The sequence below is a fragment of the Bos javanicus genome, chromosome 1 (genome assembly GCF_032452875.1).
Source record: "Bos javanicus breed banteng chromosome 1, ARS-OSU_banteng_1.0, whole genome shotgun sequence".
NCBI lineage: Eukaryota > Metazoa > Chordata > Mammalia > Artiodactyla > Bovidae > Bos > Bos javanicus.
The window spans coordinates 108,800,749-108,815,557 of NC_083868.1; the positions used below are offsets into that span (position 1 = coordinate 108,800,749).

At 38.2% G+C, this 14,809-nt stretch overlaps 1 protein-coding gene across 1 annotated transcript in view; it reads right to left on the bottom strand.

Annotated features, from left to right (window-relative positions):
* Nucleotides 1-1,298: 1,298 nt before the first annotated feature.
* Nucleotides 1,299-14,809, bottom strand: part of GFM1 (G elongation factor mitochondrial 1) — a 55,829-nt gene continuing 42,318 nt past the window's right edge. Inside the window, exons 14-18 of the mRNA XM_061417458.1 lie at nucleotides 11,324-11,486; nucleotides 9,616-9,760; nucleotides 3,487-3,647; nucleotides 2,671-2,724; nucleotides 1,299-2,512 (exon numbers count right to left, since the gene is read on the bottom strand). Coding sequence (XP_061273442.1) covers nucleotides 2,381-2,512; nucleotides 2,671-2,724; nucleotides 3,487-3,647; nucleotides 9,616-9,760; nucleotides 11,324-11,486 — 655 coding nt within the window. The 3' untranslated portion in view covers nucleotides 1,299-2,380. The remainder of the gene's footprint in view (nucleotides 2,513-2,670; nucleotides 2,725-3,486; nucleotides 3,648-9,615; nucleotides 9,761-11,323; nucleotides 11,487-14,809) is intronic.

A 14,809-nucleotide genomic window follows, 5' to 3' on the forward strand; every position in this document is an offset into this window, starting at 1 on the left:
ATTCTATGACCTGTTCTGTGACCTTTCCTAACTTTCAAAGTGCTACAACCACATAACATGCTGCCTGGCACTTATGGATAAATGAATGAATGCTCACAATAAACTGCCTGTGAAAACATTAACTATTTCAATGATGCATTAGTTTTATTTGAAGACATTTTAAGCAGCAATTAAAGCTCAAATTCAAAAATTCACACTTTTGGCAATGCAAGTAGATGTTTTCTACAAAGGGATTTTTTCCTATATGTCACAATTTACTGCGTAACCTGGAGGCTGCCTTGGTTAACTGGCATCAACTTTAAGACCCATCCATATTTCAAAAGTATTAAAATATGAAAAACTCTATAACTTCAGTATTAAATTTTAGTGGGACTTGCCTGGTGGTCCAGTAGCTAAGACTCTGTGCTCCCAGTGCAAGGGGCCTGGGTTTGCTCCCTGGCCAGAGGACTGATCCCATGTGCTGCAACTAAAAGTTGCAAGCCACAACAAAGACCAAAGATCCTGAGTGCCGGAACTAAGACCCGGCCGTCACAGCGACAGTGTAGTGACTTCACAACCTAAGTGTAAGAGTGAGCGAGGAGGAAGGCAGAATAGAAAATCGACTGTGTATCTTACAGATAAAGTTACCAAGCTAAGAACTAACAGCCCAAAATCTACCACCACACAAACATTAACAATATGACACACGTGAACATTTCACGTTTCAGAGGTACCGGTGATACTGCAGGGGTCTTTAACCGTGCCTGTACATTAGAATACGCTGGAAAACCTTTGCTCTTGATCCAAAGAAGCAGCAGTACCTAAGGGTTGGCCTGGATATTTTTTAAAGCTCCACAAGGAATTTTTAATTCCCAGCCCTGCTGCCAGGGTTGGGAATCAGGGTGATTCTACTGTCTAGCGCTGCTACCATTCTCCAAAGCAAATAACACTGTCTTTCTTTAAATTAGCCAACAATTATCCTAAGAGCAGGATAAAAGAAACCCTTATTTATAAATGCTGTCATTAATTTTTTCCTTCTGCAGACTTTGGCTGGGAATGTGGTCTTTACCAACTATAACCAAACTGAGTCAACAAAAGATGTTGGTTCTGGTCTTGGATGGGTTCCTATGAGATCTTATTCTTGTTTTTTGGATGAGCCAATTCTGAACAATATAGCAGAACTTCCTGGCAAAGTCCAATATACCCTAGAAACAAAAGCTTAGCATTTGTCTTTCATAATCTCAACACAGTATGTGATACATTCCAACAGACTCAAATTCAACTAACATTTACTGCGTGGATGAAACAGACTACCCAACAACCCTGTAAGTAGTATTTTATTATTTCCAAACTGTAGAAACATTAAAATGAACTCAGACAAGCATATGCAAGGGTCTGTTTTTTGCCTCACAGGTCTGTAAAAAAGCAACATTTATACCCCTGAAAACAAGCAGTTACAAATGTGTATAAGCCACAAACTTATACCATCAGCTCTATATAAAACAGCTAGAAATTTAGCTAGCATTTTAATACCCCAATGAAGAATCTGAAAAACATTCTCCATTAAGATCATATGGAATCCTTTTTTGTTTAAAAAAAAAATTTATCCCCATGACTCATTTATTTTAGAACTGGAAGTCTGTGCCTTTTAACCTCAGTCAGCGATTTCACTGCCCCCCCCGCCCCTTTTAACCACCACCTACTTCTCTGCTCTCTGCGTCTATGAGACTTAGTTTTGTCATGTTTGTTCATTTGTTTTGATTTTTAGATCCACATATAAGTAAAATCATATAGTATCTGTCTTTAACTTATTTAACTTGGCATAATACCATGAAGGGCCATCCAGGTTGTCACAAAGGAACCCCACTCTTAAAAAAAGTGACACTCTAAGAAGTATCATGATATATGCAATTCACTTTCAAGTATTCAGCAAAACAATATTTTTTTAAAGAATGGATGTGACACAGATGGACACCAAACAGCAAATATGACAAATTATTATCTGATAAACACTCTTAACAAAACCTCACTGTTCAGTCTAGACGGATGGTATATGGCTGTTCTTTCTACTGTGTTTTCAGCTTTTCTGTATACTGAAAATTCTTATGCTGAAAAATCTGCACGTTTATATATGTTCTAAGCTTATAAGTAGAACAGAAATAAGTCTCCTCTCTCAAATATTAAATATATTTTGATAATAACCATATTTTTTATTTCGGTATAAAACCAATCAACAGAGTTGAGATATACACAGAATTAACCTTTACATAATAGAAACTCCTGAATATATAGGAAGGGCTTCTAAAGTTACTTGTTTTCAGTCTGAATTTATTCCACTGGAATCCATTAAAGTATCCAAACTTGCAGATACAGTTAAAGTTCGTCAACAAAGTGAGAAAAATTAGTTCTTGGCTTTTCCTTTTTTTACAGGAAGTTGACCTGTAGCTTCCAAATACTTATTAATGAGTTCTTCTTGTGTAGCTGGTGAACATGGCTGATATCTGCAATACTCCATTGTATATTCTCCCTTCCCCTGGGGATTCAAAACAAAATCAAAAAGATTTTAAAAAACCAGACCTCCAAAAACTATCAAGTAAAGAAATTCATGCACAGCCAAGATTTCACAAAGATGATCATTTTGTAGGATGACCTCTTGAAGAGCACTGAAGTAAAATTTAAACACCTGCTTACCTCTGTGCATGACCTAAGTTCCGTAGAATAACCAAACATATTATTCAGAGGGACCTGAAAACAAGCAGCAAATACTTCAGCATTACTTATTGGAAAATATTTGAGAAAAACACAGAAGCCTTAGCCATTTAACTCCTTTAGACTCAGGTATCTACTAGTAACTCTTGGTTTAAAAGAATTAGAAGCCAAAGAAAAACTTTTTTGTTTTATTGCGAATAGAAACCCAATTTGAAGATAATTTCATTTGACAGTCACAACTAGCAAATTGATCTTTCAGTTTCACGGAATGGACACCACTGACAGCTTTCCCCCTCATCCCCACTCCACACGGCTGCAGCTCAAGCACTCAAGTGTTTCTTCTGTGAAAAGGTGAATATTAATACAGCTTTTTTCTGGACTCCTCAATGATATGCCCACAGTAATGTCTTCTAGGAGACCTTAGGTAATATGACTAAACCCTTTCTCCCATGAACTTTAAGTCAAGTAAAGCAAAGGAGATAAATATCCTAGTAAATTAGAACATAAGAAAACAGCTATGTAAATAAAGCTATCATGAGGGAGAAGGGTAATTGTACATCTAAGAAAATGACATACAAAAGGCGTACGTGAAATGAATCTCATTTTTACCTTTTACACTTAAAGAGATGCTCTAACAGCGAAGTATAGAAATTGACACACATATATAAGCACAAATTCAACACTTGAATAGCCAGGGAAATGTGCCAATTTGCTCTACAATTTCCAAACACAAAAGCTAATCCTGGTTTTCTCCTGTGGATAATAAAAGCAAGGTTGTCAGTGACTAGCAGTACTTACGTCTGCATACAGTGTAAAATAGTCCTCAATTCCATCTTGTCCTGTGATGACCCCGTGGCGTCGGTTAATTCCTGCAATCACTGGTCCCTGAAATTCATTTGGGGCTATAACTTCCACCGACATAATAGGCTCAAGAATACATAATGCTGTATTTGCCAGGGCTGGAGTTTAAAAAAATAAATAATACATCGCTTTATTAATCTTTAAACAAACTGGAACTCTTTCCTTACCCAGATGTACAAAAGGGAGATGGAAAGTACTCTCCCAAAGGTACACACAAAAATGATAAGATTAAAAATTTGATCTGGACTCATTTTTCTAGCAGCAGTAGCAGCCACTCTTAAATGGAATTTCCAGAAAGACAACACTTAATTCTAATATTAGTATTTCCATTACCATATTTTTATCCTTAAAAATCATGAGGTTGCAGAGAATAATATAAAAGGGGTCTTAGAACAACATTCAGTAAAGTCCTTTCCCACTTAAATTATGCAGTTAACGGTCACTAATTCTTTCTGAGATCCTCACTAGCTGTTGAGTCTCTGACCTAGGCAAATCAACCCTTTCCTGTTGGTCCCTGGCAGACATTTACACTTGGAGACAATAATCAAGTCAGGCCTGAGATCTGTCTAGGCTAAACAATTTCAATACCTGATTGAGAGCTAGAAATACAAGTTTCTGCTTTCTACTCTGCCTCTAATAAGTGACATGCCTTTTGGAAAAACACAGTCAATCCAGGTATTGAGCTTCTTTACCAACAAAATAAAGACACTGGCTGAGAGGCTAATGGCCATTTAAGCACCATACCCCAATGTGAATGTCCACACTTATTTTGTTTTAGTCCCACTTAGTACATAACCAGAATACTTCTTACTGTAACAGATGCTTAAGGGACAAATGTAACCATGTGGAGAGAATGTAACTTCCAACACTCAAATTTAATATGGACATTATGACAGTGTGGAATAATACTTCAGCCTCAGACTGGATGGATAATCTTTAAAGACTTGAAGCAGGATGTCCCTGGTGGTACAGTGGGTAAGAATCTGCCTGCCAATGCAGGGGATGCAGGTTTGATCTGATCTGGGAAGATTCCAAATGCCACGGAACAACTAGGCCCGTGGGCCACAACTACTGAGAACACACGCTGCCCTTACTGCAGCTGCTGAGCCTGCAGCCGCGCTCCGCAAGAGAAGCTCCGCAGTGAGAAGCCCGTGCACACACCAACAGCAGCCCCCTCAGTGCAACCAGAGAAAGCCCGCACAGCAACGGAGAGCCAGCACGGCCCCAGATAAATAAAGCACGAAAAGGTGACAAAGAAATAGGTAATTTTTCAAAAAATTATTAATTTCCCAAGCATTAATTCTGTTTATAATAAACTAGTCAGCAATTATTCTTGTATATTCCTTAAACCACTTGTTCTAAAGATACTACTAACTTAAGTGCAATACTTAGAACAGCCATTTAATATACTTGCATTTCTTTGAAATATTTTCTAGTTCAAATCATATCTTAGCTCAGACCTACCTCTGACTCATTAGTCCTAATTAGTGAGTTTTGATTTCAAAAGAGGGATAAGTGAGCTCTGCAGATTACTCAGGGTCATTAGTGAGGCCCTGCAGAATTCTATGTAGACATCTAAAGCAGTTTAGACTAAAAATTCTAGACTATGGAAGCAGCTCTATTTCTTGTAACTTCTTGGGTTACCACAATGGCTGGGCTTTCTTGGCTCTGCTGCTGCTAAGTCGCTTCAGTCATGTCCGACTCTGTGCGACCCCATAGATGGCAGTCCACCAGGCTCCCCCATCCCTGGGATTCTCCAGGCAAGACCACTGGAGTGGGTTGCCATTTCCTTCTCCAATGCATGAAAGAGAAAAGTGAAAGTGAAGTCGCTCAGTCGTGTCTGACTCTTCGTGACCCCATGGACTGCAGCCCATTAGGCTCCTCCATCCATGGGATTTTCCAGGCAAGAGTACTGGAGTGGGGTGCCATCGCCTTCTCTGTCCTTGGCTCTAAATAAATGTAACTAATGCAGAACCCAGGTGGTGCTAGTGGTAAAGAACCCACCTGTCAATGCAAGAGACAGGAGATGCAGGTTTGATCCCTGGGCTGAGAACATCCCCTGGAGGGCATGGCAACTGACTCCAGTATTCTTGCCTGGAGAATCCCATAGACAGAGGAGCCTGGTGGGCTATACAGTCCATGGGGTTGCAAAGACTCAGACATGACTGAGCACACACACACAGAGGGACCCAGAAAGAGGGATGTGAACAGACATATTTAGTTACATATTATCTAGTGTTTTCAAAAGGTCAGTAATATAAAAGAGCCAAAGTGTGAAAGAGTCATCATATCCTAAAGGGAAAGAAGGGGCCAAGTATACAGTCCTCCCTTAACTGTTGAGGGCAACCTGTCCAGTTCTGTTTCATATTCCCCCACCCTCCTTTTAATTCCTTCTTTCTTCCCAAATCCACCTTCTGATTCACTTGCCTTTCTTCATGCTTTCTCTGTCCCATTCCGTAATGACAAGACTCCAGAGCTAATTCATCCTGCCATTTTTCAATAGTCACATGGCAGCCAAGTCCTAAAAGCAATTTTTCCTGAAGAATAGCAGGAAGTGAAAATATCCACACCATCCATCACAAGACCTTTAAGTCTAAAGTGGTGGGCAGAGGTGGTAATGTTTCTATTTCAGTTCACTAGGGATAAAGCTGAAAACACCATGCTGGGTGCCAAAGAGTTTTGAGAGGAGGTGGTCAAGGGCTAGGACCCTGGTGAGGGTTTAACTCTCAGTTCCACCACTAACAAGTAGCCTTGGGTCATTCGATTAACTACTCTTGAGTCTCAGTTTTCTCAACTATCAAGTCACTGTGGAAGATATGATAATTCATGTACTTAGCATAATATTAATACACAGCACAAAAGTCATCAATAAATGTTACTGTGACTTCTCTGAGACAAAAATCTGGGAATGGGTGGCATGGAACAGGTCAAAGGTAATATGAAGGGGGGAGGGATAAGCTTTCACTATGCCCAAACACATATGTGCAAGTGTGTTGTGTGCAAGTCACTTCAGTTGTGTCTGACTCTTTGTTAGCCCATGGACTATAGCCTGACAGTTTCCTCTGTCCATGGAATTCTCCAGGCAAGAATACTGGAGTGGGCTGTCGTGCCATCCCCCAGGGGATCTTCCTGACCCAGGGATCGAACCTGTGTCTCTTATGTCTCCTGCACTGACAGTCAGCTTCTTTACCACTAGCACCACCTGGGAAGCCTGTGCAATATTTAAGTACATTCTGATTTAACAGTGTGGAATTACTATCTGCAAGCAGCTGGACATGCCCATGTCCACAGTTAAGTATGAAGAAGAGCCAGATTCAAACTCAGCCCGGGAGATCAAAAAAGGGACAATGATGAGTAAAATGAGCTATGTAATCCTGAGTAGGCCTTTATTTCTCCTGTAGAGTAACGACAAATTAAATGTCTGTGGAGAGACCAAGCACAGTGGTCTAAATATTGGCCAAAGAAAATGACGGTGGGACTTCCCTGGTGGTCCAGTGGCTAAGACTCTGCGCTCCCAAGGCAGGGGTCTGGCTTCAATCCCTGATCAGGGAACTAGATCCCACATCCTGCATCTAAGAATTTGAATGCTACAATTAAGAGTTCGAATGTCGCAACTAAAGATCCCACATGCCACAACTAAAAATACCCTGCAGCTACAAAGCAGATCAAAGAGCCTGCATGCTGCAACTAAGACCAGGGCAGAACATGGAAAGTTAAGAAAAGAAAAGAAAATGATGGTAACGGTTAACATCCATGGGGTGAACCAATCCCTGAAAGAACATTTAATTTCACGTTTCAGTTTTAGTTATATCACTGATTAATTTCAGGGATAAAGTTTAAATTGTGACTGAATATAGTTCCAGTTTTCACTTTTTTAAATTAAAAACATATGAGCACATGAACTATTTTTCTTCCAATTTTGATAATAGAATAGTTCAAAAGTATAAGTTAATCTGATATTAAGCTCAATTAGCAACATTTACCACCTTAAAAGTCTTATATGATAATCAGTGGAGGTAGCTATGTGTATGAAAAGCTGATTTTCTTAAGAGCCCAGCAAATTTTTTTATTCTTTTACACTTTTATCTTTTAATCATGGAGAAAAAAGAATCAGATGATGAAACAGCAAAGTAACTCGTTTTTCATGCTAGCACCCTGTTCATTTGCATGTATTTTTCTGGCGAAAACCCCACAATACGCCTCAGTTCTACGATCATCTAGTGCTCTTCCTTTGCCTCCCTATCAGGCAATTAATCACACAGACGAATATCTGCACACTGAAGTCTTTAAAAACTAAATGGTACATATCTGTTTAATTAATATCATAGACATACAGATTTTTTCCATGGATATACGTATGTGTATATTATGGACATCTAATCTACATTTATTTATATTTCATATAGGTACAACTGAAAAGCATGATGTTCTTTATTGATTCTACCAATTATCTTGCTTTATGTAACCTCTACCCAGGAAAGCTACCTATTTCCAGGATAGAATAGTTCGTGATTTCTAATTTGTCTTAACTATACTAAAAAAAGTATCACAATGCAAAAAGTATCACAATGCATATGTTTATCAAATCATCACTTAAAATATTTCAGTTTTGTCAACTGCACTTCAATAAAGCTGAGAAAAATATAAAGTGATTACAACTAAATTGTCAATTTAAGACTTATTAAAGTACTAAACACCTTTGAAGGCAAAAGGCAAGTGTTATAATCTGCTGCTGCTGCTGCTAAGTTGCTTCAGTCGTGTCCGACTCTGTGTGACCCCACAGATGGCAGACCACCAGGCTCCTCTGTCCACAGGATTCTCTAGGCAAAAATAATGGAGTGGGTTGCCATTTCCTTCTCCGTCATGCCTAATATAAAATCTTACTTTGTGACTTTATTTCCCTTTTCCTATTAACACAATTGTCAGATTTTGACAAAGTTTCTAGATCATAGATTTCAACTGCATTTTTAATAGACAGCTAGCTGGCATAAAGAAAATGAAGGATTCTTTTCCTCTTTCACAACTAGGAAATGAAATAACAACTAATGGCTCCCATTAAGCAAAATAAGGAATTAGCGGCTTGGTCAAGAAATAAACAACCTTCTCCAGCCACTGCCCCACACCTGATCACAGATGCAGACAGACTAAAAACAACCAAGTCCAAAATTCAAACAAAATCAATAAAATCCTGATTCTCTGAATGCCTGGAAATGAAGTGTTAGAATTTTCTGCTGTCCATTTTGACCCTCTTTGATAAAAATATTTATGAAATGTTTTATGAATTATAATGTCATTTTCTGTGAAAACACACTTATGGACATAACTAATGAATCATCATCTAATGGATATGGAAGAGATGACAAACAGAATGAATTTTCTGACTTTCAGTTATAACTTAAAATTCTTTTGTTGAATAACCCTGATATCAAACTGCTGTGTCATTTGCTTTTCTCTCTCAAAAGCAATCAGTCAGATACACCTGCAGTTGTTTATGGTTCTGGTATCATCAGGGTTTTAATACACATTATCCTTGTGAGAAAGGTTGACACTTTTAGCAGTTTAGTAAGAAATCTGCACTGAGAATAAGGTTTACTGAATTCTTTCAAATGCCTAAAAGCCTACAATGCCATATGTGAAAAAACTGTTTACAAATTTATAGATTTTTCTGACATCTGAATAAATCACTAAAAACAGCATGACTATCGTTAATGTTTGTTTAAAATATTTCTTAAAATTCTAAGCATTTGTCTTCTCTATTAAAAATACAGCTTACAGATTATCTATGAATTTAAACATATGAAAAATACCAGATAATGGAAGAGAACAAAGTAGGATCTTAGTTTTGTAAGAAAGAAAACATAGTAATCTTTCCTCACACCGATTCTATGAGTACCTGTCCAGAAGCTACCTTGTTCCCTGGAGTGCTGCCTACTGCCCCAGGGGAAGCGGGCAGAAGGAGTGCGGGTGTGGGGAGGAGACCTAAGCAGCACAAGGCCGCCCTCTGTGGCTCTGACGGTCGACTAGGGAAGCAGACTCATGGATGTGGCAGGTGCCAGGCGCAGCTACCTTGTTTAAGAGCACCTTCTCCTGCGCGGATGAAGGAGATTTCATTGGAATCCACCATGTGATGTGCTCCATCTTGCAGAACAAACCGGAGCCCAGAGAGCTTGTGACCAGACAAAGGGCCCTTCTCGCAGGCATCCAAAAACCCCTGTTAATGAATAAGCTTCTTGAGTGTCTCTTCACTTGCAGATGCATTAAGAAAAACCCTCAAACATTTTAGTATTCAGAAGTTTAACATTTTCATGTATATTTAATTTTTTTTTAATTTCTTTAAAGTTGAACAGCCTATTTAAGCTTTATTATTGTGGAATGTAGATAAACAATCCTTTGGAACAGTCTATTACTTAAAGGTATGAAATGGTTTGAAAACGATGCTGAGTGTTAGCCATCACTTTCTCATAACCTAATATTCAAGAATTACTAAACTCTCATGATACATTGTAGATTAAGCATGATCTTAATTTTACAAGGCGTAAACAGAGGAAAGGCAAATCTAAGAAATTCCCTAAAGTAAAACTTTAATCAAAACTGACATCTTATCAACAGCTGTGTCTTAAGCTCCTACTCTATACCTATTACTGCTCTGACTCACTGGCAGACCACTACATAATAATTTTTGTGCTACACAATGTTAGAACTAAAATTAAAAACTAATTTCATTTTTCCAAAGCAATTCTTTTAAGACACAGCTTTACTGAGATATAACTGATATACAATAAACTAGACATATTTCAAGAGTGCAATTTGCTATGTGTGCAGTTCTTTTTCATTCATTAAATACTTGCAGAGCTGCTACAATTCTAGTTACACAGTTGCACATGTAGTACAATATATTTCTGACACTTCAAAATTGTAAACTCTGAATGCTGTAAAACATCTAAGCTTTCCTTCACCTATGTTAATCTTGGAAAGTAAAAGATAATTTAAATTTGTGTGAATGACACATTCATTTGTGTGAATGACAAAATACTGTTTTGAAATTAAGTATAATGGATGATCACAAAAACTGCTACCACAATTAATACTAAAACCAAAATCATGATCTGTTAATAAAGACTTCTAAGTTAAAAGTTTTTAAAAAATAACCTTAATCTTTATGAATAGACAGTTGCTAAAGGTTTACAACAGTCTTAAAGCCAGTGATGTAGAAAGCTAGCAAAACACAAATAACCCCTTATATGTGCAAAACACCTCACAATTCCCAAAGAAATGTCAGAGTCTTATCCAATCTTCGATTTTGTGAGGGGTTCGGGATTAAGTATTGTATGCTCAATTTACAAAAGAAAGGGGCTCTGAACACTGTGATTTACGCAAGGACATATTAATCATTAGCAGAGATAACAACACACGCAGGTGCTGGGAATCTTAACGCATGACCATTCTACTGCAAGGGCACTACATGTAAAACTTTCACAAACCCCTAACGACTACGGAAAATTTCAATTGCTAATTCTAATCAATCAAGTAGTTTCAGCTTATCAAGAGAAATGTAATAACTGTGATTCAGAGACAGAATGATTTCCTCTCATTGTCATAGCCTATATTTATAGCTCTTGAACTTAATGATTCTAAACCAGATGGAGAGCTTAATCAGATAAAGAAGCAGGACTGGAACAAAAATGAACCACAGAATACATGACAGCAATATGATTTGATATCTAATACACTTTTTTATTTTTTTCAATGCAATAAAGGCTTTGTTTGTTTTTACCTTTTCCACAGCAGGCACAAACTGCTTTGGTACATTCGACCCAAACGTTTCATCGGAAAACTCCAACTTAGTGTAGTTCTCTGGGTCCAGAGGCTCCAGTACACCTATCACTTTTCCAAACTGGCCTGCACCACCTGATTGTTTTTTATGTGTAAAGTCAAACCTGAAAGTAATATGAGAAGAAAAAAAAAATCAACATAGTGTAATTACCAAAATGAAATAAACTCCTACTAACTGAAATGAAAAACCACCTCTCATCAATCTTACTTCTTCCTTCAAATAGGATGGCCTTGCTATAAAATTTTATTATAGAATTTATTTAAAAAGCAATTCGCTCCTTTCTGTTCTTACTTAGAGGTGGGGTACTCCATCAAGTAATCCATGGTTTTAATTCTGCTAATTTATCTGAATTTCACAAGTAGAAAGTAAAAGCATTAAAACAAAAAGCCAGTGGAAGGTTCTTATTCTAACCTACATTCCAAAAAGCTTACCCATTTTCTTTTGCAAATAGGGTTCTGTTTCCCTGGGACACAGGATTCTGTTCTGAATCTCTCTGAGGACAGTTATCTGAAAATAGGAGTTATGCAAGTAATTCATTCAGATAATTATTTGATTTTACAACTTGGACACTATGGACTGCTGCTGCTGCTAAGTCGCTTCAGTCGTGTCTGACTCTGTGCGACCCCAGAGACGGCAGCCCACCAGGCTCCCCTGTCCCTGGGATTCTCCAGGCAAGAACACTGGAGTGGGTTGCCATTTCCTTCTCCAATGAGTGAAAGTGAAGTCGCTCAGTCATGTCCGACTCCTAGCGACCCCATGGACTGCAGTCCACCAGGCTCCCCCATCCATGGGATTTTCCAGGCAAGAGTACTGGAGTGGGGTGCCATTGCCTTCTCCGTGAACACTATGGACTAAAAAAATACAAAAAGGGGAGTTTCAGGAAAGATAACTAACACCTGAAAATGATTAATGGCAAAATCATCACAATTAACATAAGTCAAATCCTCCAAACAGACATATATATATAGACACAGGTCAGTGTTTACTTCAAATTATTAAAGACAACATTAATAAGATGGCATAAGCATCTTGCATGCATATTAAATATATGTAAATATAGGCTACTATATCACTCAAAAAACATTTCATGAGTTTCTACTGTCTGCAAGGCATTTTTCTTTTAAACTGCAACCTTCCTCAAGACCATAAGATGGAAGAAGCTGGCTGCTTTCAAAGTTGTCTACAGATAACTGCAGGTAAGTGGACATTAATGAACATCTGTTCCTGCATAGAGATCTGTGAATGGTTTGGCAGAAGTAAATAGCAATTTCAGTAAGAGATGTCAGCTTGGAATGAGTTTTCATAGAAAGCCTAAGTGTGAATGTGCCTGATGAATTGCCTTTAAATAATGTTGCAGTTGCCAAGAGTTTCAGGATGGGCTGGTGAAAACAATGCTGAAAGGTAAACAGATATCAGAACCAAAAGAAGGACAGCAGAAGAGAAATAACTGCCAAATCACCACAGAATTACTAAGGGATTTCAAAACGGGTCCACTGACATATTCTTAGGTGTCCTCACGTTCTCCAAGACAATGTAAATTTTGTTTTCAATTTAATAATAATATCCATACAACATACTCTAGATATGCGCTGTTTATATGGTAATCACTAACCATGGATATTTAATTGAAGTTAATTAAAATTAAATAAAATTTAAAATTCAATTCCTTAGTTGCACCAGTCACATTGCAAATGATCAACAGGCCAGTGTGGAGAGTGGCTGCTGTCCGGGACAGCGCACCGCCAGAACATTTCCACTGCTGCACAAAGTTCCAATGGACAGCAGTGCCCTGGAAGACCAGCTTACAAACGAGTTATCCATGCAGTTTCAGGGATCCTGGCTGAGTTTATAACCAAGTGGATGCCAAGTAAGAGGATGCAAGTGCCAGGCTTGTGCTAAGCGCTTTTTATGGACTCTAGTACTTATTCTTCATCACAGACCCATGAAATAGGCACTATTTTCTTACCATTATTTTACAGGTGAGAAACCTGAGGGTCAGAGAAGCTAAGTAACTTGCCAAATGTGACGCAACTCTTAAGTGGCAGAGCCAGAATTTGCACCAAGACCAACAATCAAACATGCTTCTAGAAGGACAGTAAGAATGTAAACGGATTTACACATAATGCATTCAACTCAAAAGGCTTATAAGGACACTGCACGAAGAGATTTTCCTAGAGCTTAGAGAAGCGGAAGAACTAAGACATCACTTGGTAGGCAGTGAATACACATGCTGAAGGTAAAAGAATCCATGCTCTTGTGGTCAGACCACTGGCTTTCTGTGAAAGAGTTTCATTTTGGCAAAACATCATCTCTCACATAAAAGTTAATGTTAATTAGAATTGTGTTGGTTTTACTGTTTATTTGTAGATTTATTTTGACATTATAGTCTTACCAAAGTTGCAAGCCATAGGTGTTTTTACTTATTTTCATATAGCTATTTAAAACAATAATTAATTTGCACGATCCCAGAGACTTATAATTGGAGAAGGAAATGGCAACCCACTCCAGTGTTCTTGCCTGGAGAATCCCAGGGACAGGGGAGCCTGGTGGGCTGCCATCTCTGGGGTCGCACAGAGTTGGACATGACTGAAGCGACTTAGCAGCAGCAGAGACTTATAATAATTTTGCTACTTTCAAGGTAACTCATAAATTATTAAACTTTGAGGATAATGATCTCTTGATTAACCATTAATGAAATTTTATGAAGAAACTAAGATCTCAAGGAATCTATAGGGATAAGATTCTCTTAATGCAGTTTAACATCTACACAGGCAACTTAAAGTTTTTACTATGTGCTTCCCTCGTGGCTCAGTCTGCAATGTGGGAGACCTAGGTTCGATCCCTGAGTAGGGAAGATCCCCTGGAGAAGGAAACAGCTACCCATTCCATATTCTTGCCTGGAGAATTTCATAGACAGAGGAGCCTGGCACTTTACAGTCCATGCAGTTCAAAGAGTCAGACATGACTGAGCAATAATATAATAATTATATTTTTAAAAGAACCTAAATTGGTATGTGTGTTTTTAGCAAATAAACGCCTGATATTGTCTGTCACCCAGTACCTCTATTACTAGCCTTGATCTACAGAGATGGTAATTACATCCTTAAAGCTTCAAACTGATGACTTTGGAGGGCTCACATATTGTATTTCTCACAACTCTAACTGGTAATAACACAGGAGATGTTAACTAGCTGCATGTGAAACTTTAACATTTCATTTTCAGCAAAAAGATCTATGTAATCAGAATGTATTTGACCCCTCTTTCTTGGGCACTATCAAAGGAGCACATAATTCACACAGCTATTAAGCACACACACAAACAACTATCTAAGAGGTTGGCTGTTAGATGAATGAGTCACTGGCCCCTCCATCAAAAGAAGAAAAACAGCTTTCAATTTTTCAGAAAAAGCCTGAAGAGAAGAAGGG